We start from the raw sequence: 27,499 nt of genomic DNA on the forward strand, positions 1-27,499 counted from the left end.
GGGCAATATATGGTTGTTTTAAGCTCTTAACTGCTTCCTGAAATTCATCCTGAGAGTAGCTACCACAATTGCAGAATGGTCTCATCAGCCCAAGAAACTGTCGCAAAAAGCTACATAATTTTAAAAATAGTTCAGATATAAAAATAATTTGGCAATAGTTTATATGATATATCTTTAAAATCTGATTGTTATGAAGTCTCAGAAACCCAGTGCTCAGTTTTTTGGAAGTTTTTTCCTGAGTAGAGAGCAAAACCTACCCCAGAAATTACATGAACTGTGAAGATACGTGGCAGAGTTGGTTTGGAGCTTTGCCATTACAGTTTTATCTCCATATTGGATTGTACTCTGTGTGGCCTAGAACAGTAGACTTGCACTTTTCTTTTAAACACTTGAATTTCAGAGAGAACTTCAGGTGTTAAAAAGGTGTTGTAAATATTGAGGTTTGGAAATTACTCTTGGTAAACAAAACCAAAGTTTTCAGTCAATAGACTAGTTCCTAAACCACTGAATTTGAATGGGTTTGTCTCAGATTTGGGCTGATTTATCTGCATCTTCCTTGTATAATTAAGAGTTAAAAAAAAAAATTGAAATGCTGAGACTGGAATTCAACATCTTATCTTGAAAAAGAAAAAGGCTTGGCAGTGATTCTCCCTCTTTAGGAATGGGTGGGAATTTTTTAGTGTTGAAATACGAGTTTGTACAAGTTTAGCAAGTCAAAAGCTTGGGGTTTTCTAGACTGATAGAAGCAGGAGACATTATGCTGAAATAGCCCAGCCTTTCTAGTCCTGTAGCCCAAAATCCACACTCACTGGTGTGACTTTGTGAAAACAATGGTCCAACAATTTGCAAGAAGTGCAGCAGTGCTGCTTGGAAAATCAATTCCACCCGTTGTGAGCCAGGCTGGGGCATCAGAAACCATTGATTACTTTCAACCCAACTTTATTGCTATTTTTAATTGAGATTTGTTTCTCAGTCCTGCTTCAGCATTTAGCCCTTGCATTCTTGGGTTAGCACACGGGACAGTGATATAGAGGTGGGAGGGTGGGAAATGAGGCTTTTTCAGTGGCCTTCTTGGGAAAGCTTTTAAGTATTCATGAAACTGTGGCCTCTGCAAAGACTCCTGTGCTTTGGGAATTTCTCCAGTTCAAAGCAGATTTTCTCTGCATCTCCTGAGCAGGATAGTTCCATCTGGAAATGAGGGTGGAGGGGATGCTGTATCCATCTGTGCTGGAGAGTGTACTTCAAAGGAAGGTCCTATTGTTTCTTGCAGGAGATGAATTAAAGCAGAACTTTGACTCTGGAAACTGCTGCCATCAGGTCTCTCCTGGAAGTGATTAGTACTTTTGAATAATTTGTATATTTAAGCTGTCTACAGAAGATGGGTCCGATGTCTAGTGCCTGAAGGTTTTTAGGATGATACTCTTCTTAAAATTCAGGTTCCTTTGATATGCAGCCCCCCTCCAGAGCAAGTCTGAGGTGCACAGAAGGTGGGAACAGCCCAGCCTATTCTTTCCTGCCCCATCCTGTTTCCTAGCACTGCTGGAATCGCTGCTGGAATCGATCCCTGTTGATTCTGGCACAGTGTGCAAAAGCCACCAGGGGACAAAGGCTCCTTTTGTTGGGAGCTGCAGCCCGGGGCATGGACGTGCTTCTCAGCACTTGCCTCTTGCTGGGGCATCACGCAGCGATCCCAGCGGGATTTCAGAGCCGCCTGGGATGCTCGTGTGGCTCAGCTTGGAGTTGCCACACTGCCCAGACAGTGTTTCCTATTGTCCTGTTCTGGGAGAGGAGAAGAGGCATGAGTGAGGTCGAGGTTTGCACAGGAGGAAGCTAAATATTGGGTGAATGTGACCCTTTGTGGCCAGGTGCAGGTAACAAAGATGAATCGACTGCCACAAACAGACATTGTTCCTGTTCTACCTTCACTCTAGAGGTACTTTATGCAGCTAATCTCAGCTGTGTGTTTGTTTGGGGGTTTCGTTTTGTGTTTCCTAAACCCTGTCTTTGGTCAGTACTAGCTTTTAATGGCATTATAACTCTGCAGGCTGCACATCACTGAAACTAAAGAGTGGTGGTTGTGGGGAGAGGTGTTGGAGGAACAGGTTAGCACTTGGGGAATGAGCTGGGAAACACCCACCTGTTAAGACAAGATCTCCTCCCTTCTCAGGTTTCTGTTCCCCTCCATGGGAGCACTCCAGTTCCTGTCCTTGCTTGGCTGTGATCACACAGAGCTGTTTAGGGAGCAGGAAGTGAAACCTGTGGCAGGATAGGATCCAGCAGGGAGATTTTGCTCTGTGCCTGTGACTGATGAGGAAGAGAGGCAGCAGAGCACCTCTCTTGCCAGTGAGAACTCAAAAGCTCATTTATAATCTTTAAACAGTGTCCTGTGCCCATCAGATATCTGCAGCATTGTCCAGTGTGTCAGGGATTGAGCAGCAGCTGACAGCAGCCTCAATGCCTACCCTCATTCTTGCAGGTGATAGCAGGTAATGGCACTTGCCTCATGGGAGCAAAGGCACAGGGATGTGTGCACATGCTGGTTTTGTTTTCCTGAGTTACCTGTGGGATAGCTGCAGCCATGAAATGCTGGCTGGTTGCTGTCATAACTCATTTTTATTAAAGCCACGCTGAGCCAAAATGAGTGTGCAAGAGTGCCCAGGAGGCTGGTGTGACTGTGCTGGAAGGACACCCATGTGAGCCAGCACATGGCTCATGCTGTGCCTGCAGCACCAAGGGCTGAGATGCAGTGACCACAGCCATGGATGACACTGGTGCAGCTGAGTGTGGCTGAGGTGGGAGCCTTACTGCATTTCTAACTTCAGACAGCTGTACTGGCAGGCCTGGCATGGCTCTGTGTTTAAAGACCAAGAAAGAGATATTACTTGGTTCCCCTTACTTCTGCTGGGGAGTTACAGAAAACAGAGAAACCTTTATAAGGTTTTCAGCAAGAAATTTTATCACTATGGTTCTTTTGTTTCATACCCCACTCACTCCAGATGGTGTTGTGTTAGTCTTAATGAGGTGCTTGTTCTTTTGTCAGAAGCACCAGATACTGCCTCCTGTTGGAAGGGTTAGACCTGGAAGACTGTTAGTTGTGTCTAAGGTGAAGAAAGTTTTTTCCATTCCTAAAGCTGAGATGTATATGAATGTGTCAGTGGTGTTGAAGGAGGTTCCCTTAAAACCTTTAAATGAAGAGGAATGTACATCATGAAAACAAGTCTCATCCGTGTTCTAGAAGAACTAGAGCAGGGCTTTAGACATTTTCTTGGGTCATGGGGCCTTAATTTTCTTTTCCAGGGATTTGGCCTTCTCTGTAAATGCAGATATACAGCTTGCTTCCCATAGTTGTTCTTCATTGGCCTTGAAGTCTGCAGACCACATGCTGAAAATCACGCGACATTCTTTTGTGTTTATTGCCAGATCTGTAATTTCAACCCAGTATCTTCTGGCCTTGCTGTCTAACTCCCTGTGCTGTTTACAGTTGGGAAAAAAAAAGTTGAACCACCATCCCACAATCCAGTGTGACTGCTGCAGAGTGAGCTCAAACATTAATTTTTTTCCTAACATGGTCTCCTGTATCTGGAATCCTTTGCTAATGTAACAGATTTGTTTGGGCAGTGGTCTGAAAACTCAGTGGGGTTTTCTTCCCATTCTGAAAAAGCTGGATGAATGACAGTGTGTCTTTCATGTGTCCTTTGTATTCTTGGGGTACTTTTTGAGTAAACCCTGGCAATGCCCACCAATCTGTGTTGAACCATTAGAAGCACAGTATGTTGGTTAGAGCTGGACACTCCCATCAAAACATGAGCAAAGCAAAACTACCTGCTCAGAACTGGTTCCCAGAGTGGTGGGATGGCTTTGCACTGAGTGCCTTCCTCATTGATTCCATTGTCTTTTCTGAGCAGGATGATTTTGGTAATACATGGTGGAGGTTGTTTGGCTAATCCCTGTGTTTGCCTGGCTGTCACTGTTCATCTCACGTCATGACTGACAATTGCTTTCATGGATAATCAGAGGTAATAACTTCTACAGCAGCTCCCATGTGTCATCTGTGGCTGCTTTCTGACGCTTCTTGCAGTGTCAGTTCATCTGTTGTGGTTTCTGCCTTATTTCATGTATTGAACCCTTGCCCTTCCTGTTCCCACTGAGCATAGATCTAGATTCTGCAAGGTTTGTTCTCTGGGAATTTCATTTTCTGAGTAAGTGAACAAAAACTTCAATCACTCTAGTCACTGAAATCTTAGCTCCCTTCTTTTGCTGGTTCTTGCTCTTCCCTGACTTCAGCAGCAGCAAGAACAGAAGCAGGCTCAGGAATCACCTGGATAACAGAGTCTGCATCAAAACAGAACTTAAGATTAAGTTACCTATGGAAAAAATCCACTGCAAGGATCTAGGCAAATGGAAAAGGCCTCTGTTACACTTCACGTAGGGGATGAAGAAGGGCAAAATTGCTTGCATGTAATTATCTGGAATAAAAATGCTTTAGGTGTTGACTTTATAGTAAAGATTCAAGCATGGCTCTGTTCCAGAGACAAGCTTTTCAAAAAGCTGTTTGAGAGACTGATCATTACACAAAATTGTACATGCCTGTCTGGAGACAATTAATGTTTAAATGAGGCAGGTTTTAGAATAGATGACTTGACCTGTTTGTTGAAACAAAGCATTTAAATGTATCCTGGGGGTCAGAGTACAAAAGCTTGTTTGGTCCCTTCTTTTTATTTGTCTTTCATGGTAAATTTTGTGCAGGGGACTGAGTTGAATGGAGTACTGGCATTTAAGTGCTTCTACCTGTGGTGAAACTACTTGAAGGTCACAGCTTAGTGCTTTTGTCATTGTGGTGGTGACCTGTACTGACAATGAAACTCAGAGCACAGCCTGACTGGTTACTGCACAGGGTTGTAATGCATCAAAGTGTGAGTTAGAAAGTATGCTAAGCCGAGTTTGCTCTTGTTGCAGTGTGTGCAGTCAGCTCTTTGTGTCTTTTTTACAATGCCATTGAGTCTTGCAGCAGCATTGCACAGCCAGCACTGAACAGAGAATGAGTCTGGCTGGGACACACGTGTCTGTACTGCTGCAGAGTGAGTCCAGGACTAGAGATGTGTTAGGAGGTCTTTTGGTCCAACTTCTTAAGTAGATTGTGCTCTTGAATCCCTCCTAGTCATCCAGTGCAAGGCTGTCTATTGCATGTCAATTCAGAATATTGAATATGGAATCTAATGTAAGAGGATGTGAATGCTCTTAGATACCAGCAGAGGCTTCTCTGTTGTGTGTGTGTGACTTGAAGTGTCACACACAGGGTGGGTTTTCAAGGGACTGGCTCTTGGTACTGCAAAGGGAATCCAGAAAAGTTTGTGAAAAACAGAAATCTTGGCATAGAAGATTTAGTGACTTTGGGTATAAAGATGTCCTGATGGTGTTCTTGCAGCCCATGTTGAATGTTAGAGGGGACTTTACAAAGCTGTGCAGTTAATGGTGACATAACCAAAGGTAGGCAGCAATGAATATGTTTGAGATCTAAAGAGGAGTGATGTGGATAAAGAGGCTTGGTGTGATCCAAAATTGTATCTGGACTTGCTGGCTCCTGGTAACCCTTTACAAACTCTTGGGCAAGAGGAGATAAAAGCAACTAGATGCAGTTCCATCCTTCCTTTTGTGAGTGCTGCAATGGAATAAGTGTGCTTTAACCACAGAAGGTCAGCGAGGCCTTCGGGCTCCAGACATCATGATTTTATTGTTAGCCTGTATTACAAGATTAGCACCAAATGACTCACAGAACAAGCCAGGTGCTCTTTAATCTTCTGTATCTGGGTTGGTATGAAGACATTTTCATTATCATGACAAATGTTGTGGCTGAAAACTGACAAAACCAGGTCTTCAGTGACAAGTGTTTTCTGTGGGAACTCCCAACTTTAATAAACATAAAACATTGAAAAGGTGGTGGGGTTTTTTTGGTTATTGTTTCTGTTTGTTTGCTTGGATTTATGTATTTATTTATTTATTTATTTATTTATTTATTTAAAGATGAAAATTCTCACAGGGAACCCATGAAGTTTTTGAAATTTTTGGTGGGAGAGAAATCTCTGTGGTGAATCCAGAGGTGGTGCTGAACTTCCTGGCTGAGGGGGCAGTGGTTATCACAGCTGAAGCTACAAATTATTTGATATTTCCTTCTGGAGTGCAGGTTCCTTTCTGATTGCTGGGATGCTTTCATTTGTGTACCTACAGATTGCAATCTCCTAGTGATTGCTCCAGCATGAAGATGTAATGGTATTAAAAAGTAGGTGAATCTTCATTATAAATGAAGTCTATGCTAAATAAAATTTGTGCTTTAACAACCCAGATATTCCCCTTTCTATTAACTGCTCCTGTGATTGTGGCTGACCTTTATGCTGCAAGACCACAGGGTGCAGTGGTTTGCCCCCATGCAGCTGTGAGCTCAGATCCAGACTAGAATATCTTTATTTTGTCTCCATTTCAAGCTTCCTGTCAACAACACAATTGACAAAGTCAAAGGAAAAAATTAGAAACACCCTGAAAATATCAGTTTATATATCACGTTGAAACTGTTTTTGGGTTTTCCTTTTGTTGAAGTGAAGCTAATTCCATCTTTTTAAGATGAGAAACATTAACCTGTGTAAATACTGGGTGGCTTTTGCTTATCACATCAAATCTGTGATGGGAAAGAGAGTTGTATTCTGAAAACTGAGATCCTGGGTTGATAGTGAAAATACAGTTGGAGTTAATAATTTCTGGCAATGTAACTTTCCTCCTTGTAACTTTAAGTGTTTCCCCTTTTCCTTATTATCTGGGCACGGTAACTTTATGTTCTTCATTGTAACAGCTCGAGAGGTTTACAAAGGACTTGGACTTGCACAACTTTTGTGGGAGTAAACAGAGAAACCCAGACTCTGATCCCTGAATTTCCAGAGGCCCCTTAAATACCTTTTGAAAGTGTGCTGAGGGTGAACTCAGCTGTGCAGCAAGGCTGGGAGCTGTGTTCTTGACTCTTCTTACAGGAGTTGGTGTAGATCTGTGTTGGTGTACAGGAGTTGGTGTACATCTGTGGCTCCAGATGTACCAGATATATGCTAAAAGCATGTGAAAATGACAGGAGAACACAAGCAAGAGGGAGGCAAGGACAGAGTGTCAGGGAGGTGTCACTGTGCACATGGGTGTCTTAGAAACTTCTATGATTCTGACTATTAATATATAATATTAATTATTATAATATATATTAGATAAACTATTATATTATATTACAATATAATATACAATTATTAATATTATTTTAATTATGGCAGAGGATTGAAGGAATGGTGATGATGTTTGTAGACATACAGGTGCTTTTTAGTGGATAAACAGAAAGATAAGTAATGTGGTGGGCAGGGAGTGCTCAGGCACTGGTGGATGTAGTTCCAGTGATATACATGCCTAGGGACCAAGGTGAGGGGTGTAACTCCCCTCCTTTAGGTACTGCCCAGCCTTGCTCCACGCAAAAAGGCACAAATAATATCTTCCTTCTGGTTACTCTGCTTTTTCTATAGGTACTGTCTCTACTTTAAAAGGTCTGTATTGGAAATTTAAAGTCTATAGTGTATAACAAGACATCCCCTTCTTTACAGCCTTCCATATCCTAGATGCAAAACAAAATGAGTGGATCTGTTTTTGTCCATAAGCACTGCCACAAAGCTGGAATCAAACAAAAACAAGGGGGTTTGCTCCCAGATTGCTGGGTATCCACCAGTTTCCCATAGAATCATTGTGAGTGAGCCCTTTTTGGGAGATGAGAGATTGCAAGTGCCAGGCTGCCTGTGTGTCACTCTGCAGTAGGGTGTGACTGGGATGGTGCAGAGCCCATGCTGGTTCTTTGTGACACCCTGGGTGATGATGCAGGTGATGGGAGCCCCTGCTTGGCTCAGTCCACTCGTGTGTGCTGCTCTGCCCACCAGGGCCAGCTGCATTGATTCATGTATTAAACATTCCTGTATTCTATGAATCCAGCTGAAATTTCAGGCCTTTCCAAGCGAGGCTGTGTCATCAATTGGTGGCATGTGGAGCTGGGCTTTGGGAGAGCTGCAGGTTGTTGACAGTTCCCTGGTTATTAATGGCCACAGCCAGGGCTCTCAGATTCTGAGAACAGAGCCTGCGTTTGCTTTGGGGGAGACAGCTGACAACGGTGTTTGACACAGCAATGTGCCTCTGCCTGGCTTTTGATTGACAGTAACACAAAGTTTTCTCCTCCCAGCCATGGCTTAAACCTGGTGACATTTACAGCAGAGTTAACTTCTCTGGTCTAAGTTTAGATGGTGATTTTGTGTCTGTCTGCATGTGTGTGCTTAATAAGATACAAAAACAGGGGAGGCTTTCTGCAAATGAAAATGTAACAGGAATTTCAAACCATGGCTGAATGTGAAAGAGGGAGGTGTTAAACCTTCATGGATTTTCATGGACTAGTTGCCGTAGATTCTCATTTAAGATTTAGAGTGTTGAAAGGTTATTACCTATTTTGGCACTTTGGGTTTGCTCTCATTAAATGTGTGGTAAATCTCGTAGCTGTGGGGCTGTCAGTATGACTGGGTGGTTTTGGGTTTTCTGGGCAAGCTGAATTAGAATTGGCTGGTAGCCTTAGCCCCACATGTGCACAGCTAATGACATGTTTTGTGGGTGTATGTCCATAAGCCATCTGGAAATAGCATGTGGTCTTATCTGGCTGCTGAGATTTCATTTCTTGCCTTGCATCCCTGTTACTCTTTCAGAAGAGTCTCCTGTTAATGAACTTGTTGCAAAACAAAAATTCTCCTGCCTCCCACGGCAGGCTAGACCAAAAGAACAGAGCTAGCCCTGAAGTAATCAGGACTATTAGGGGAAGCCTGTTCTATTTGAATCTTCAAGCAAATGATGCTGAAGCACAGTGAGAGAGGAGCAGATGATGGCTGAGCCAGAAATGTCCTGAGTTTATGCATAACTTGACACTGTTAAATGGTGCTTGAGTGAGAGCACCCTTTATTCACTATCACTTAGAAGGCTGTGTCAGATGAATGACCCAAAGAGGAGTGGTTTTGTTTCTATTACAGACCTTTGGTAAGCTTTCATTCTTTCAGGAACATGACTTTCTTCTGATGCTGTCTTCTCCAAGGCCTGGTGTGGTAGCAGATGTTTGACCCAAATAGAAATATCTGTCTCTTCAACTAGGCTCCATATCTTCCACTAGATGCCTGAAGGATTTGCACCAACTTCACCTGACATTGTGGTGAAAAATGCATTATAAAAGCTGGTGGAACTCCTCAACTCTTTGTGAACATCATGAACAACTTACTGCACTGATGTTTCTGGAGAGCTGACCTGTCACTTCAGACAGTTCTAGCAGTCACACCTGGGCAGAAAGGTGTGGCTTCAAGTGGTGTCCAGAGAAGCTGTATGTATAAACCACATGGACTGAGAACAGCACCAGCATCTAGAGAAATGGTTTAGTCCATTCTTTATAAGACAGTGAAGCTCTTTTGGCTCTTTTTTGTTTAAAATGAAGATGCAAATATACAATCAGGGTAGGGGACTGGGTTGCATCAACCCCCTCAGAACTGCTCTGTCATGTTAACAGTCCACATCTTTGTATCTACCTTAAGTTGCTTCTGTATTCCTGGTCAGAAACATCTGGGTGCTTATGACAGGTGGGAGAAATTTGCTGGAAAGGGTTTCTTATAATTCCTTTTCCCCTCTGTTTCCACTTCTTTCTTGCTCTTCAAGTTTGCAAAACTACACTTACATAAGCAGTGCTAGCAGTGTTACCCATTGTCACTTGATATTTGTGGAATGAGCTGCATCTTTTGTCTGTAGGAGACAAGGATTTTCAGTTATGTGTGCTTTGCAGGGTCCAATTTCATTCTTGTTAGTGTAATAGTGCTTTAGTACTGCAGGACTTCTGAAAAGTAAAACTCCAGGGTTGGGATCCCACGGAAACAAATCTGGTGCAAGAAAGGCCTTTTGCCTTGAGGTCACATATGATGAATGATGATACTAAGCAGACCAGGCTTTTGCAGCTGCACTGATGCTGTAATCAGCAATCCTGGGTGCCTGGATTTGGGATTTTCTGAGGCATGGAGTACCAGGATGAGAGAGAAGAGTTGGTCCATCAGCACTCCTGTGAATGAACGGTACTGAGTTCTGCTGATTGAGGAATCTTGCTATTTCAGTAACTATGTATGGGACAGTACCAACATCCCTAGGCATTCCATGTGGCATCTAAAAAGATAGGAGTGCAAAGATATCTATAGGTACAGGTATCTACGATATCTCTCTATAAAAATATCTATGATTGATACTGCCTTTGTTGCTTCATCAAATGAAGAAATGCTTTGAGCCATTTCTAACTGCATAATGCTCTCCTGGAAATACTTTGCAGCAGTTTTAACTTGTTCTTGTGTTGTTTCATGGACCTGTTTTAATGTTGATGAATGTATGGTGCACAGCAGGAATAAAAACAATCTAAAGATTTTTTAACAGACCCCCTTCCAACTGATTTATAGTGACCACATTTCCTCATTGTGCCTTTTTCTTCTCCTTAGGGAGTGACAGCTCATGTCCACTTGTTTGTCATATATTCAGTATCTGTCGACACCCTTCCAGCATGAAGCTGAGCAGAGCCATCTTGGTAACTGTGGCTGGTAACTGAGCTCTGAGACTGCTGTCAAAAATAAAAGCTGCTGAGCTTGAACCAGATCTGGATATCTGAGAACTGGAAACTGTGAAGGACAGAAGTGACTGAGTTGATAACTCAGAGCATGACATGCTTTGCCATGTACCATGTTTAGGGATTTAGCAAACAATTGCTGCTGCTTTAGCATATGAAGGAGCTCTCTTTCTTTAAAATAGCAAAACAAAACCAGCAAAAGCACCCTGAGGTGCCTCTCCCACTCTGGCTTCATCTGACAGGATGCAGACACTCAGCAGTCCCTGCAGTCTGGTGCAGGTGTGGCAGAGCCTCAGACAGGGCACAGCACCCTTGCTGCCCTGTGCTAATGTCAGCTGAGCTGGGCTCTCTCAGCAGCTCTTGGCATCTTCTTCCACGACAGAAAAAGACACTTGAGAAGTCTGCACAGCTCTGTGTTGAGGATATAGTTGTGATCCTTTGGGAAGAGGGGCAGCTGAACTCCATGTCATTGCCTTGGAACATACGTGACTGGCAGCATGGGGACAGCATCTCCTTTCACACTGCTGGGAAATCCCTGCCTGATGCAGGCAGTGAAATGTGGGAGGGCTCTCTTCTCCCCAAATGGTGCCATCAAGAAAAGTCATTTGTGATGTACCTGATACAGGTGTGGTGAGCATCCTTCACATTGATTTGTTCTTTTGGGAGAAAACAGTGAAGCATTCTGGATCTCACCTTTGCAGAGGTGAAAGCCTTTGCTGCCAGGTAACCAGGTGGTCTTGACTTAGTCTCTTCATGGCATCTTCCTGCTAAAAATCCCCCAGTTCAGGGTCCATCTTGCTGGTCTCTAACAGAGCAAATCTGCTTGATGCAGATATTTTCACAGGAGTTCTCGTTGGAAGGAGAGAGCTTGTGCTTGGCAACCTGTTCTTAGATGTAAGAAAATCTGGGGGCTGGTCATAAGGCTTAAAAAACCTGCTGATTTGTTCAGAAATGTCTTTTCACTCTTGACACCGAGACAGTGTTACTTTAGGATCTTGAATAAAAGGGTCTTACACTGTCAGTTTTAAAAATCCTTGCAAGCATGTTCTAAGCTTTTCCTAGGACAGCTAATAAAAATACTGTATGTACTGTTGTTAAGGGAGCAATTCTATTTGTGACTTTTTTCTTTTCTTTTTTTTTTTTTATTACTTCAAGTAATATTTTAGATGGAACAATGAGTTTGGGGTGTGGCTTTTAAATATATCCCAGTGATATTGTAGAGCTCTTGAGTCTGAGGTTTTGGTTTTAAGTTTGTATTTTTTTTTGTGTTTGTTTTATTGTTGTTTTTTTTCTTTAGAATTCAACTGGAGCCATTCATGAGTAATATGAACAATTTTTTTCCAAGTGAAGGTGCTTATCTGTAGTTAAAGTAATGGAATGCATATAGAACTTGCCCATTTCTTCAAAGAACTTGTTATTTATAGGCTTTTTGCCAAAGCTGATGCCACAAAAAATTAACTGAGCCCCTGGGCTTTGTGTACACTTGAATGTCATCTTTATCTTTTTCCTTAATGAGTCTGTATGAGACTAGAATCAGCACAGATTAGCTGCACAGTACTTACTGTGCCTTTTGGTTTAGAATTTGACCTGCACAGCCAGTCCCACTGCTGTGTTCTAGGAAGCCAAGAATAAACCCATCCCATTTAGATACTGTGGCCCAGCTCTGTGGGAAGTAGCAGTGAGCTTTACAATAATGTATAGGACTTTGAACCCTTTTTTAAAGCATTACTTGGTGGCAATATACTGCAGTTAGAGACAGTGTTAGCAGATAGTGAAGGCTTCCCAGAGTGGAAGTGGCATTAAGGCAGGGAAATGTCAAAGCCCATTTTAGATAAGTGTTTTGATCACAGTGTGGAAGCTGAAGGCAAAGTGTTTGCTACTTTCTTCAGGAAGAATTGGGTATTGTCAGTAGGGTGGGAATGGACTGGGGAGAAACTGTCCAAGTTCTACTCCAAAAACAAAGATGCTTTTAATGTGGGTCCTCAGGGACATTGGTTTTGCTGAGACAGAGAGCAGGGTCAACAGGTGATATTGCAGATTATGAGAGCAATAGAAAGAGAAGAAAAGGTGATCAGGGAAATTAAAATCATCCTGGCCTTTTTCCTAGGGCAGAAGATTGACTGGGTTTCTGGCCCCACATCCAAGAGGGCTTTTTATCTTGGGCATAGGGTCCTACCTATGGGTAAAGCAATTTTTACCAGCCAGGCAGGACAGGAGTTCTCCAACAACAGCATGGAACAACATTGTCTTGAGCTCCAGGTGCAGGAACAGCCTGAGATCCCCTAAACACATGGAGGTAGTTGTGGGAGGAATGTCTAAAAACTGGGGTTATATCTGATTCTTCTCATTGTGGTCACCTATGGTCTTAGGACACTCAATGTCCTGTGTATTTTAAGATTCTGACTTCAGCCTGGTGAAACTCATTGCCATGAACTCTCTCTTGACCTTGTTATGGGGAAGCAGGATTTCCAGGAAATAATTCTGAGTGAGAAAACTAGAACGTTATTTTTTTTGTATTGACTACAGAGTGAGAGAGAATGATGAAGCATGAAAGGCATCACAATATGACCACAGTGAGTTGTGTTAAACCTGAGAGGTGTGTCCTGAAGGTGCAGGTGATGGTGAGGCTGATGTTCAACAGCTGTCAGAGATGAGCCTTCAAGGCAATGCAGCATGACTGGCTCCTAAAAATGTTTTGATGTAGTACTATTTAGGGAAGGTGATGGTTCTTTGACACATACATGCTGTTTCTTTGGCTGTGCACACTGTTACTATTGAGTCACACTTGGGTTTGTGTTGTATGGAGGAAGGAATGACATCTTTTTGAGTAGGATATTTGTTCGCAGATGAAGAGATTGACTTTCATTGAAGCTGTCATCTTCTGGATTTGGTAAAGAATAGCTTTGGAAGGGCTGACCCCTTTGTAGAGTGGGATAAATCTGGCTTAAATTACACTTGAGATGCTTGTCTTAAAATCTTTCATTAGCAAAGGACTTTCATGCAATCTATTGTAATTGTTTAAATTCCTCACCACTAACATATTTCTTTTGGGGATGTGTACAGAAGATTGTCTATTTAGTTGTTTGTGTTTTAGAATGTGGTTCTAAGCATGCAAATTCTCACACAGTTTAACTCTAACTCTGGGGACACCTGTGAAAATCAAACTCAGTGTGCCTTGAGCTGAGCACTGAAAACTGGTCATCTCATCTTTCTGTTCCTCTTTCCCATTTGCCAGCTGGAAATGCCAGGGATAAATTTGGTGACTGTGACATGCTGACCAAACACTCCTCCTTACAGCTGGATGGATGTGACATTAGACATGGCTTTTCCAGGTCATTCAGGAAGTCTCTAAAAAAATGCAGCATTGGACCCTCATTTCCCAGCACTTAGTTCTGTAGCAGAGGCAATGCCCTGCCTTTGTGGGGTCTATTGAACCTTGTTAGCAAGTAAGAAGCAAACAAGAGCTGCTCTGTCTGTGCCAAGTTTGACATTGCCCTTTCCCATCTTCCGGTGATCCAGGGGTCTTGGTGATTGCTCAGCTATGGGAATAATTTCCTCAGTTTAAAATGAAGCATTAATGTGTTTGGAGTTTCTTCCTCTCCACCCCCATCTTCCTTTGTCCAGTTGTTTGAAAGAAAGACTTAATTGTGTCAGGCTTGCATGAGGAAAGCCAGGCTGCCCCCAAAACCAGGCATTGAGGGCAGGAGGACGTGCCCTTCTTCTGGGGAGGGCTGAAGGGGGAGTAGATTCCCACTGCTGCCCATGCTTTTCTCCCCAAATCTGAATGCAATAACCAAAGTTTTCCATGAGCACAAATCTACTTCATTGAACAAGTCACATTGCATCTGGGCACAGAAGAAATGAGGCTTAAAAAAGCTTATGAAACTTCCTTTGTTTGTACCTTATTAAGTTACATGGCTTTGTGCTTTCCATCTGACTTGGACACTATTTTCTTCTCCTCCTCTTCCGAGTAGAATGTCTTCCATGGAATAACAGGCAGCAGGCTGAGATCAAAGACCTGTTTGTTCTGTTGCTAGTTGACCCACTGACACATGCCAATTTATTGCAATTCAAAATTAGTCACAGTAGTTACTGGCTCAGTGCCCATTTGGTACTTGGAGGTTATGCACTGGAGTTGGCAGGCACTGCAACAGTCAGAGGTGTTGTTGGTAAAGGGTGGAGAGGTCAGGAGATGGAGAGATTTAGGGTCAGTGGGCCCATGTCACTAATATGCAAGTGCAGCCCCCCTCTGATACTGTGGGGAGTAAGATGTGCATTTGTAGGGCTGAAGTTCCCTGGCTATGGGCTAATGACTTCCCCTTCATCAGGTCTGGACCACTCTAAATTCAGATGTTTCAGAGCCAGATTTAGCTTTGTTTGAGATCCACAAAATAAATGCATTTATTTTATCGCCTTCCTGCTCATCACTTGCATTCCCTAAACTGATCTTTGGCCTGGGTGATCCATATGCCATAGAAAGTGGAGTTTTACTAGGTTATTGGCTCACATAATGAGTTTACGTGGGGTTTGTTGAGAATATTCAGGGTTTCAGGGCATTGGTTGTGTTGTGGCATTAATATTTCAAAAGGGAGCAAGGGAAGGTGCTGACTGAGAACTGTGTCTGCGTTAAGCAGCTGGCATATATTTCTTTATTAGAAAGCATAAATGTGGTTGCAGTTGCTTTTTTGAGCAAAGCAGAACTGCATTTTGTTGGTCTGATACTACTTCTTGATGCTGACAAGCTGCTACACTGCCAGCAAGTGTTGTCCTCACTGGGGATTGCTGCTCTGTGTCAGAATTTGGTGGTCACAGGGCTGATGTCCAGATATCCATTCCTTTCCTGCCCAATTCTTGAAGCAGAGCACTGGAGACCCTATGCTAATCAGTGTGGGGGCTTGCCCTTCAGGAATGTTTCCATCTGTACAAACCTGGGAAGAAAGGGTAAACTGCAGCCAGGTAAGGTGATTGCTTTTGAGTTGTACAAAGTTGTGGTATTTATGTCATGGTCATTGTGTGAATCTAATGGTCTTTGAGGAGGACCTGCAACTTGGACAGTCCAAAGCAAATTTTCAGATTTGCTAGGAACAGCTGCTGGTTTTAAAGGCTGTTTGATATCTTTACTTCTCTGACCGTTGCTAGCAAATGCCACATCTCTGGTATGAGGATTTTCGTATTTCCCTTTCACTTCTTCTGTGTGACCTCACTTCTCGAAATGTAGCAATTCCAAGTTTACTGCAGATGGTTCTTCTCACAACAGCAGATTACAAACACATCTGTGATAGGAGAGGAATGAGTTATTTACTGATTTGTTAATAACATCTTGCCTTCAAGGTTCTTGAAGTGCTTTTAAAATTTCAATCGAACTCTGAGTCTCCTTGTTTTGTTTGTTGCTTTTATTTAAATGCAGGAAAAACTGAGGCTCCGTGGGTGCAATTTGGAGATGCTACAGTAGCTGGTCTGTGCCTGTTGGTCTAAGTGTAGATCATTTGCAGGTCTAGCTACAGTTATTAGAAGAGACCTGGTTTCTGGGAAACACTGGAAAAGATACCTGGTGCTTGTGGCCTAAAACACTTGCTGGGATGACAGTCCCATCCTGTCATTGTAAATCAGTAAATCCTAGTAAATAATTTTACTGCTGCCGTAGTAAATCAAGACTGAAACCCACAGCCACACTAGAGCTGAAATCTGTTTCACAAGGTGTTTTGTGGGATTCATACAAAGTATTCCCTCCTTCATCCTGTCTTGCCACCATCATGAGATGGTCCCTCTCCTTATGCAGGGCCAGGACTCCTGAGGTCAAGGGCAGACCAAGGAGCCTAACCATGGCTGCTGCAAAATCTTTTAAATGCCAGCTCCATGCCCTCTTGTGGTGTGGTTTGCTGCCAGGCAGCAGCTGACACATCACACCATCTCTGATCTGCCCCGAGATCTGGGAGCTGCGGTGGAGTCCTGTCTCCTGCCCTGGTAAATCTGCTCCATTAATAGCTATCAAAGAGCCTGAAGTTTCCATCCGAACTTTATCTGGCTTTGCAGTGAGCTGGAGGATTAAAACCTGTGGCAGGGGAAGGGAGGGAGCAGCCGTGGCTCCCCGGAATAGCCTGACCTATGACGGCAGTACCAGCCTGGGGAGGGAGTTGTCCTGTGAGCTCACGGGTTATTAGCAGTGAACACAGACATGTCTGCAGCACACCCAGGCAGCTGCTCCATCCCTGCCTGACCAGGGACTCCAGAGGGATTTGCTAGTACAGCTTGCCAGCTCTCTGGTGGAGGAGCTGGGAGCAGGCTGGAGGGCCAGCATTGTGGTGCTGTCCTGTGCTGCTTGGATGACTTGGGGTTTGACCTCTGGGCTGTTCATGTGAGGCAGATCTGGATATGAGGGAGAGCATAACCACTATCCTGCTGCAGCCCAGGGCTCTTGTCCCTGCTGCATCATAGCTGGTAAAAAAGCGGATAATTGTATGGCTGGGGCTTGCCTATAGGGCTAGAAGACATGGGGCACAAGCCTTCATCTACCACATGGGGAGTAGTGTAGGAAGTAAGGTTTTTTTTGTGAAGCCAGGGATTCACTTCTCTCAGCCTCCCTCTTGTACCTGGTTTTGTTTTCCTTGCTTTATTTCTCTGGAGGCATCCCCAAGTCATCTGTTTCACCTACCCCTTGTCACCTCTGTGGAATCCTCTTACTCCCTCTCTCCTCATTCAGAGCTGCTTCTCATCTGAGCTCTCCTGTTCTAGCAGGAGCTTTTTCCTTAGAGATAGGCTGGGAGTTGGAGCCCTTTGCAGTGCCCAGTGTTTTGCAGGAGTTGTGCAGAGCACCTCAGCACAGTGGAACAAGATTTTCCCAGCTGGCCATATCATCCCAGGCTAAGTGTGCATTTTCCCCAAGGGGCAGTAGAGCAGGAAATTAACTCCTTGGATATGATGGAAGCAGGAATGGGATCTGTAATGAATAGTCTGTGAGTGATGCTCAGTGTTTGAGACCAGGAAGCACTGAGGCTGCTCTAAACCTTTGATCCTGGTGACATATTCCAGATTCCTCCCAGTTAAATGCTCTCCTCCCCTCCAGGCCTGAAAGCATCACATATTTTGAATAGTCACACAGATGCATTGTCCTGTAAAAATCTCCTTTGTTTCTGCAGTAATTCTGTTGATCTGCACATTGAGAACATAATTCTGCTTTGAAATTTACAGCTTGCATACTGTTATTGTTATCAGTGATGGGTGCTGTTGGTGTGCCTGCTCTTTGAACACCATGAAATTCACCGAGCAGATGGGAAATCCCTGCTCCATAGATCTGACAGCCTGGGGGAGTGCAGCTGAACAATATCTGGAGGAGGTTACTCATACCGAATGATGGGAAAAATGAGGCCATTCTGTATCCTTCTCTCTTGCTGGCATGGCAGAGGAATGTGTAACCTCGGCAGCAGTGTTACTGTGAGATGTTCTCCCCTTTTCTAGGGTGGGTGGGCACAGGAGACACCAGTGTCTGGTATACAGGACTCTGCCAGTACAAACAACGTTGCCTCTTCTCTCTCCAGCAAGGTCTTATGTGCCAAGGGTTTGTGAGGAAGAAGGGAATATTCATGCTGTCTATGTCCTGCTGTATAGACAGATTTACCAAGTACATTAGGCATTTGTAGCTGCAATGTTTATTGTTGGTATTTGAGCTGTAGAAGGCTGTAATTAAAATTCTGGCAGTTCTTGATTCAACTCTTGGTGACAAAGAGGGCACTCTTTGTCTGTGTCCCCTTTCCCCTCCTTTTGCTGACACTGGAATACCTCAGCAATTTCTGCAGGTGAAGAGAAGCTGTTGAACAGAGGGAGAATGAAAAAGTGATTCCCTCCTAGACATTTAATCCCAGCTGAAATAAGGGGATTTAGGAGCTGGATGCTGAATGACTGCACTGATTTATCACATCTTCCACTTCAGCCAGTTACTGTAGTCAGGGATGAGATGGGAATATCCATTCATGTATGGGGGAGAGAAGAACTGTGATTAGCCAAACAGGTATAAGAGGTGTCCTCCACCTCAACAGTGTAAAAAAAAAAAACTGATTGGGCCAGTAGGTGCATGGCCAGTTGGACTAAATTATTGTTGTAGGTCACTTCCAATTAAAAATATTCTATTCTACATCCTGTTGCATGATCAGGAAAAATTCTCTTTATGTTCTCTGAGAAGATCCATGGGTAGCAAAGGCAGCTGGAGGAAACTGGTTTAGGTGACTGTCATGGCTCCCTGACACTTTTTAGAATCTGGGAACAGTTACTGATGGTTTACTTTGAAGACCTGATGTCAGAAGCAGGGACCTGCTTTTTTCCCCTTAATCCCCTTCTCCCCAAAAGGGGCTGGACATGATAGCTGGGGCCTGTGGGTGAAGGGCTGTTCTGCTGTGCTCAGCATAGCAAGGGACACTCCTCCACCTTTCCAGAGCTTTCTGCCTCCTTGGCAGTCATGCCCTTTCCAGACAGAGCTGCCTCACTTGTTGAGGTGCTCCCTCAGCTCCCTGTCCACCTCCTCTGTGGCTGAGGGCTGGATGGGCTTTTCTCTGGTTTCATTGTTCCTGTGAGACAAGGCTGGCTTTCCCTTTTTTTTTTTTTCTTTTTTTTTTTTTTTTTTCTTTGGCATGGTGAGGCTTCAGTTTTGATTCAGAGAGCAAACAGCTGCTGCCCTCCCCCACAGGTTTGCCCAGACTTCTTGTGATGAATGTACCTGCCAGCCCAGAACATGAAATGCTGTTTTGTTCCAAGCCTGGGAGCAATCCACTTAACTGCATGGAGATAGGGAGCTAAGAGAGAAGGGTGATAAGAGAAGTAGTCTGATAAGGATTTTTTTTACAGGCTGTGGGGAGCTGTGCTGTGCAGGGAGGTGGCTGCTTACACTCTCAGAAGTGACACTTGGACTGAGTGTCACACAGATTAATGGTGTGAGGCCCCCAGTGGCTCTCAGCAGCCAGCTCTTGCCAAGAACGTGCATAGTGAGAGAAGGTGGAAAGAAGGTGGGACTTTCACTGCTGCAGCCACCCTCACTCCCTGAGATCTCTGCACAGCTGTGTTTCAGGACCATCCAGCTGTTCTGATCCCAGAACCCCACCCTGTCTGGACTAGAGACTAGTGTTAAATCAGGGTAAGTGTAACTGCACAACACAAGGCAAATTAGGGATGTGGTTTGTGTCTTGCTGGTTCCAGAGATAACTGGATTGCTATTGCCTTGTCTGCAAAAAGCAGACAAGATCAGATTAGATCAGTGAAAGACAAGCCTCAGTCATGCCCTTCAGTACAGCAGAATGTAAGAGGTCTGAGTTCTTCTGGACTCATCTGTAAATCTGTTTTCAAACTATGACTGTGTGGAAAAATATTCTGAAAACTTTGAGGACAAGAATAAGGATGACTTTCCAACTTTTCTTCTCTCAGCCTAAGGACCTAAACTATGCAGCTGTTCCTTTGTCTCTGCTTTGCTGTATCTGTGTTTGAGGTATCTTTTCTTCTCTCACTCTGCAGGTCCTTCAGAAGCTTGGTAAAGCAGATGAAACAAAAGATGAGCAGTTTGAACAGTGTGTGCAGAACTTCAACAAACAGCTGGTAAGATAATTTGTAATATGTTATTGTACCCTGGGCTTCAGTATTAGCTTCCAGTCATCTGCTGCAATGTGTAATTAAAGGCCATTAAATTTAAAATGACATAGGCCTATGGAAGTAACCCATAACTCATAACTTACAAGAAATGACATTGTGACTTCCAGGGTCCCTTTCATGGAATCAGTGAGAGAATCAAAGAGGATGCTGAGTTGGAAGGGGCCCATCAGGATCATAGGTCCAAGTCCTGGCCCTGTACAGGACACCCCAATAGTCACACCCTGTTCCCAAGAGCATTGTCCAGATGCTTCCTGAGCTCTTCCAGGCTTGGTACTGTGACCACTGCCCTGGGGAGCCTGTCCCAGTGCCCAACCACCCTCTGGGTGAACATTTTACTCGATACCCAACCTAAATCTCCCCTGCCTCAGCTTTATTCTGTTTCCTCAGTACTGTCACTGGTCACGAGAGTGAAGAGGTCAATAAAATAATACTTGTTCTAGACCCAATTTTAGAAAAAGAAATAGCTCAACCAGAACACTTTCCTCATTTAGCAGCTGCTTTGTAATGAATTTTTGCTGCTCTGCTGGAAATGGAGATATGAGAACAACATCGTGTCCCTGAAAGATGGATAGGATGGGAAACAGATTAGAAATAAAAAAAATAAAATGGAACAAAGAAGTTTCAGTTTCCTAAGCACATTCTTAGAAGAGACTAAGAAAGCAAACAGTGAAAAGGGAACATCCTTCCATGGCTAAAACCTAAATCTGACTTCTTCCCCATGCTTGCACAATCACTGTGTCAGGCCTGAGTCATTATTCTTCTGCCTGTCTGCCTCATCCCCAGTATTTTAGTGCACAGAAATATTTTAATGGTGTAGCAATTTTCCCCACCCTCCTACTTCCACAGCAGCAGGTTTAGATCTTCAACTGGGTGTGTTTTATTTTTTATATAGAGCCTTCAGCCTCCCAGAAAGGAAAACACCAGTTACCTTGTGGGTTTTGCTGGTGCTTGTTGTTAGGGGAAGAATTGCTTCTGTTTTGTGCCAGGAAATGTGTGCCACAGCGTAGCTCAGGTAGTGCTGAAGAAATCTGTTCCCCTGTTGTGGCCTGACACATTTAGGGCCTTTTTCTAGAGCTGTTAGTGGCAGCTGCATCATGTCTGTTGAGACTCAGCAGATGTGGTTATGTGTCACGAAACCAGCTGAGTAGGGATTTGCCACAGCTGAATGTAATGAAAATCCTCCAGTCTGGCTTTGGCTTACGTGTAACCAGAGCTGATTGCAGATTCCTGGACACTAATGCTCGTTCTCTTGGCAGCAATAGTAGCTATTGCTCCAGAATTCATGCAGCATGTCTGTAGCATGTCCAGCAATGATATTCTCTCGTGCACAGCAGAATACATTTTAACTGCTTTCTGACAACATGACATTACCAGATGTGACTTTTTTGGTATAATTTTTAAGCAATTAAGAAATAATCTTTTTAAAGGAGAAATACAAAAAGCTCAAATCCACATTTCTAGATGTGACTGTCTGGGATGGATTTTTCAATTTCCAAAGCCATGAGTTCCAATGGTTAAAGTAGCCCTGCATCTTTTATCCCTTACATCTGATTTTTTTTTCTGTTTTGCAGAGCAGACCATGAACTAAATTCCCTAAATAATTAATCAAAGAAGCTGGAGGCTGCTCTGCATTTGCTTCTTGGGGTCTGCTGCTTTTACACAGGCCCTGAGTTTCCTTGTTACTAAAATAAATGCAGATAATTCCTGTTTTACAGGACAGACCATGAGTGTGAGTTAGCTGGATTCTTAGGATACCTAGAACTGAAGACTAGGGGAATAAAAAAATCAGCTATATGTACATATATACCCACTTGTTTATGTTTTTATATGAATGAGGTGTGTGTAGGATAGTTATCTTTGAGATTTCCATGACCTTTCATTACAAAGTCTGCTCCAGTGGGGATTGGAGGTGTGGAGGAGAGCTGACCTTTTGCTGCAGGCAGGTGACAGAACAGTGCTGCTCGCTTGTGGAACTGGCTGGGGGGTGAGCAGGCAGTGACCTTGTTCACTGGCTGATTAGAGGCTGCTCTGACTCTAATGACTGTGTTGGACCACTTGGACACGTTTCTGTGTGTGGTCTGTTGAGTAATGGAGTGCAGGTCTAAAAATCAATCATTTTCAACCAAGCTATTTGTGGGTCCCTCAAATAGTGGTTGAATGGACATAAGGGAGGGCATTGCACTTCCTAACTCTCTGTCCATCAGGTTCATATAATACCATTACTCTGCGGTCCCTGAATGGAACTTTTTAGCTCAGAGGGGTTTGTTTTGTGATAAAGGAGCTGGACACAGCCATGCAGGTGAAGGGCTGTGTCTTCTGAAGGCTTGACAAGCTGCAGAACTGCCCCTCATTACTCCCTCATGGAGATTGTTTGGCTACTACCCTACCCAAATGTCCATTTGAAGGATCCCTCCTCCTTCCCTTTTCCAGTGTCACTTGTGTTCAGTCACTGGCACAAGGATGTGTCCCACATGTTGTCCTTGCTGAGCTGGGAGCAAGAGTCCTGCTGTAAAGGTGCAACTCAGTCCCTGCCTGAGGTGTTCCATGTTTTGGCTTCTCTTACCCTGTGCTTAAGTACTCACTGGAGGGACAGAGCAGCTGGGTTTTGATACCCTTCATGAGCTGCCACTTGTTTGGAAGCTCTGGGCTGGTTTACAGCCTTTCACACCAACACATGAGAGGGTAGCTGCTGCTGGTACAGGCTGTATCCACCTCTGCACAGCCCCTGCTGCAGGGCAGGCAGTGGGGACTGCATCTTCCCTCTTGCAGAGAGGTTTTCCATTACAGTCAGTAACTCAGCGAGTTTCTTCCCAGACAAGAACCCTTCACACCCAGCAGTTTTCATTCCAGCCCTATGTGGCAAAACAAGCTTAACAGCCTCCCTGTGGTACCCCAGGGTGGAGCTTCTCACCAGTTGTTCATGCTGTGTGTTTTAACAGTTGTAAAGTTTTGCTGAGTGGGGGCTTACCTGGAGCTGTTGTTTCAATGCTTCCCCTCCCTCTAATTACACAGTCTGCTCTTGCAGCCCTACATTAATCTAATCTGGAACAGGACATTACCTCCTGCCCCCTCAGATGGTGAAAATCCCTGCTGATAATAAAATCCTTTTCACAGAATTGCAAAACCGAGAGGTTATGTAAAGGGGTTGCAGTCTAATATTAGGATGAAATAATTCCTTTTTAAGATTGGGGAAAAAGGGTTTTAGGAAACCTGTCTACTACCAAGAAGCAGCTCTACAGAAAATCACATGCTTAGCTAGGGCTTGGTTTCAAGATAAGAAAGCACAGAAAGATATCAAACCATTTTTGTGTTTTTCTTTCACAGAGCTGTTAAGTAATAGGTGGTTGGTTAGGTCTTTGGGAGGAGAGCAAGGTCTTCCAGCCTTCCAAGCATAGCACTTTTATTTTTAAATATCCATTTGTACACTGTCCTTCATGTTATACCTGGCTGTGTTATAGGCTCATGGGCTTGAATTACACTGTGATTGCAAGTATGGCAATATCTGCTCAAACAAGATGACCCTTGTGTGTTTAAACATATTCATACTGAGCCATACCTCTGTAAATTCCCTCTGCACACCTTCAACTCTTTGATAACTGGGAAGTGGATTTGTTTCTGTAATTCCAGTTTGACTCTTCCCTGCTTTATTTACTGTTTGGTTTAAGAAACTCTTTTAAATGTGCACTCAAGAGTGTTGAAAGTTTCTGTGTTGTATAGTATTTGACAGTGTCTAACTGCATTTTGAGAGGTCTTTTGAAGAAAGCATGGAACAGGCTCCCCAGAGAACCCATCCCTGGAAGTGTTCAGAAAACACATAGATGTGGCATTGGTTTAGTGGGCATGGTGATATTTGAAGTTTGGACTTTGTGATCTTGGAGGTCTTTTCCAGCCTTAATGATTCTATGGTTTATGCAGAATTGTGGCAGTACTTTCCAGCTCACTATAGGCTGCTCAAAGAGAGCAGATGCTGCATGCATATAGAGAAAGCAATGGTCTTAAAGTTACCCTGAAGTTTTATGGGAAAGCATTAATGCTTAAAATAGTTTAAAAAAGCCTTTGTGGCAAGGGAGCTGCTTTACTGGTGGAACAAGATAAAATCAACAGAAATGCCAGTGAGGGAACTGGACAGGAACCACAGATACCCAGGGGAACTGGGAAAACAGAATTCAGGGAAAGACTCTGGACGTGGGTCTCTCATCAAAAATCTGCTTGCAGAACTTACAGGCTTCACTCTCTCTGTCAGGCTCAGTACTTTTAAGAGATTTAGGTAACTCCATAATGACAGAGAGTAACTGAGTTTAAACATCAGCAAGAGGTGACTGAGACCACTCCAGCTGCAGGATGCAGCACCAGATGCTGGTGAGGGTGCCTGGAGAACACTGAAGGCTGGTTCTGCATTGCTGCAATTGCATGTTCCAGTTTTCAGCCCTGACTTGTAGGTTTTTCAGGTGATCTGTCTAAAAATATTGATTATTGATTTAATTGTGGTGCTGGTTTTCTATTCAGAGGACACTTTTGTCTCCATAGTTTTGGAGACAGTACCCACTTTGGAAATGGGTACTGAGACTTGGGGAGTTCTCAGTTTGGCTTGTCATTGGCTTCTGTGGCAGGATTAGGGTGAGCATGGACACAGTTTTAGAGATGGCTTCTGACTTTAGATGCTACAGTTTTGTATGTTACTGCTCTAGACATTGCAGTGCCCAAGTGTGTAGTGGACAAGTTCTGCAGGACCTTCCCTGCTGATTGTTTCTGATAAGCTCCAAGTTGTGAGTTCAAATGTAGTTATTCTTAAAACTGATAAAACTGCAGGATGATGATATAGCCACTGTGGGACTTTGCATATCTTCTGCAAAACAAGAATGCAGAAAAGAGACCACTGCACCTCACAGCCTGCTGTCATTCTTCCTCCTTCCCAGTTTGTGCCCCATTGAGGGGGCACCCCAGCATAAGCAATTTCAACAGCTGAAGCCAGCTCCAGGGACAGGGAGCTCACAGGACATTTTCAACAGCTGCCTCAGAGCTACTGCCTTCAAAAGCAGATGTTTCCCATCAGCTCTCCCCACCACTCAGGCACCTCTTGTCTCAACTGAGCTCATGCTGAGATCCTTTGTGCTCCCAGTGCAGCTGTGCTCTCTAAGCAGAGGCTAAATCTGCCCAGCTGTTGAAGTGGCAGTGATAGCATAGCTTTGTGAGAAATCCATCTGCTTCCAACAGCATGGCCCAAATTGTTTTCCATGCCTCGAAAGTTCTGGATGAGTTCACATTTGTTCTTTTCCTGCTGCCATCGGCAAAGGAAATGAAGGATTGGAAAGAGCTGGCCAGTTCTACAAAGTCTCCTAGCCTGGGGAAGCATTGGGAACTGACCCAAAGAGAGTACAAGAGGAGAGGAGTTATGATTACATTTGCTGCAAAAGTCCTAGAAGTTCCTAGAACACAGAGAAAAAAAAAATGCAAAAAATGTGATAGCTTGATGTTTTATGTGAACATAGGACTGGTGTGTAGCCTGTCTGCAAGACCAGTTTTCTTTAATTAGAAATGCTTGAGTGCTTCTTATATTCTGCTTAGCTGAGAGAATAACTGATGATCTCCTTATGTTCACAGTCTGAAGGCACAAGGCTGCAGAAGGACCTCCGAACTTACTTGGCTTCTGTCAAAGGTAAGGTGTGCACGAGCAGAGGTTTGTTCCCCTCTAATGCCTCCCTCTGCAGTGAGGTTTCTGCAGCCTTCCCCTCCCTGGTGTTTGCCCAGGCATGAGCTGCAGGACAGGTCAGCTTTGTTGGGGGGGAATCTTCAGGATCCTTAGGGACCAGCTGGGATGGAATGGGGCCGTGCTTTGATGCCAAACACGTGGTGCTGTCTTAGCAGATGAACCTTAGCAGATGTTCTTCTAGGGGAGGGCAGGCAAAGGGCTTGATGCAACTGCACCCTTGGTTCCTTTTTCCCTCTGCTAACCTTCCATCTCTGTGTCATCAAGGGTCAGATATTTAGTAAGAAAGAGTTCAGCATCTGCTGTAATGCTCCTGTGCCTCCATTCCTCAGAATAAGGGTTAAACTGTGAGGAACACATTATTTTCTTCTTTGTCTGAACAGTTCCCTCTTCTTTCCTAGCTATGCACGAGGCCTCCAAGAAGCTGACAGAGTGTTTGCAGGAAGTTTATGAGCCAGATTGGCCTGGGAGAGATGACACAAATAAAATAGCAGAGGTAAGACTTTGTCCAGGATGTGGGGATGTCCAGACCTGCTCTGTCAGCAGAGATCAGTTATGGAAGCTCTGTCTGTGCACCACATTTCTTCAGGCATATGACTTTGCAGAAGAATTGGAGACAAACTCAGTACTGTGAAGGCTGAAAGGATGTGGCCTGTATTTTTGTATTAGATTCTTGCCACGTGCTTGTACACTGCACAGAATCACACACTTATGCCCAGAAGCTGTTTGTTCACCCCAGTGTGGCCAAATTTGAGAGGATTCCAAAAGAAACTCAATAGGGTCAACTGGGTGCACTGCTTATGTTCTGTGTCAGAGAAAGGGACAGATAAAACTATGGCTGAAGTAGTCAGAGCAGTTGTGTAGCTGCCACAGTCCCTCATGGCAGTGCCACCAGCTGCCTTGTTTCAGCTGCTCCCTTGTTTGGCTGAGCCATGTGTCACCTCAAACTGCTGCTGTTCTCATCCCTTGGCGAGGTGATTCCTGTCCAACTTGCCCCGATGCTTTCTTGGAGTTTAGGGCACAGCCTGTCATTTGGCATGTTGATCCCCCTTGGCATGTGCCTGTGGTGGGTCCAGCTGGAGGCAGCACCCTCTGCTCTCTCTCAGCTGTTCTGCTGAGCAGCAGCTGTGGCAGTTCAGCTCTCTGGACTCATTTGCCATGAGGCTGCAGGACTGGGCTTATCTGCAGCTGTTGTGGCATTGGAGAAGTGGCGAAGGAGTGGACAAGAGGGCAGGAGGGGGATTCTTTCCTTCCCCTTTTTTCCCCTACAGAAAATGTCACCTGAAATAACATCTTGTCTTGCCCAGGAAATAATGACTTCAAAGCAGATTCAAACAAAACCTGACAATTTCCAGGTTAATTTTTTCATTAATATGGAAACTTTGCATTAGGAAGTGCTGTTGCAGTAAATAATGGAGCTGTATTTCAGCTGTTTCTGTATTTCACAGTTTCTGTTGGCCTTGTTTTCCTGAACC

General features: G+C 44.0%; 1 protein-coding gene across 14 annotated transcripts in view; it reads left to right on the forward strand.

Moving 5' to 3' along the window:
• Positions 1 to 27,499, forward strand: part of BIN1 (bridging integrator 1) — a 91,471-nt gene that overhangs the window by 18,427 nt on the left and 45,545 nt on the right. For all 14 annotated transcript variants that reach the window (XM_079311622.1, XM_079311617.1, XM_079311624.1 and 11 more), the window contains exons 2-4: positions 20,183 to 20,263; positions 25,919 to 25,973; positions 26,426 to 26,520. In XM_079311622.1, coding sequence (XP_079167748.1) covers positions 20,183 to 20,263; positions 25,919 to 25,973; positions 26,426 to 26,520 — 231 coding nt within the window. The remainder of the gene's footprint in view (positions 1 to 20,182; positions 20,264 to 25,918; positions 25,974 to 26,425; positions 26,521 to 27,499) is intronic.

Source organism: Erithacus rubecula, assembly GCF_903797595.1.
Source record: "Erithacus rubecula genome assembly, chromosome: 8".
Taxonomy (NCBI): Eukaryota; Metazoa; Chordata; class Aves; order Passeriformes; family Muscicapidae; genus Erithacus; species Erithacus rubecula.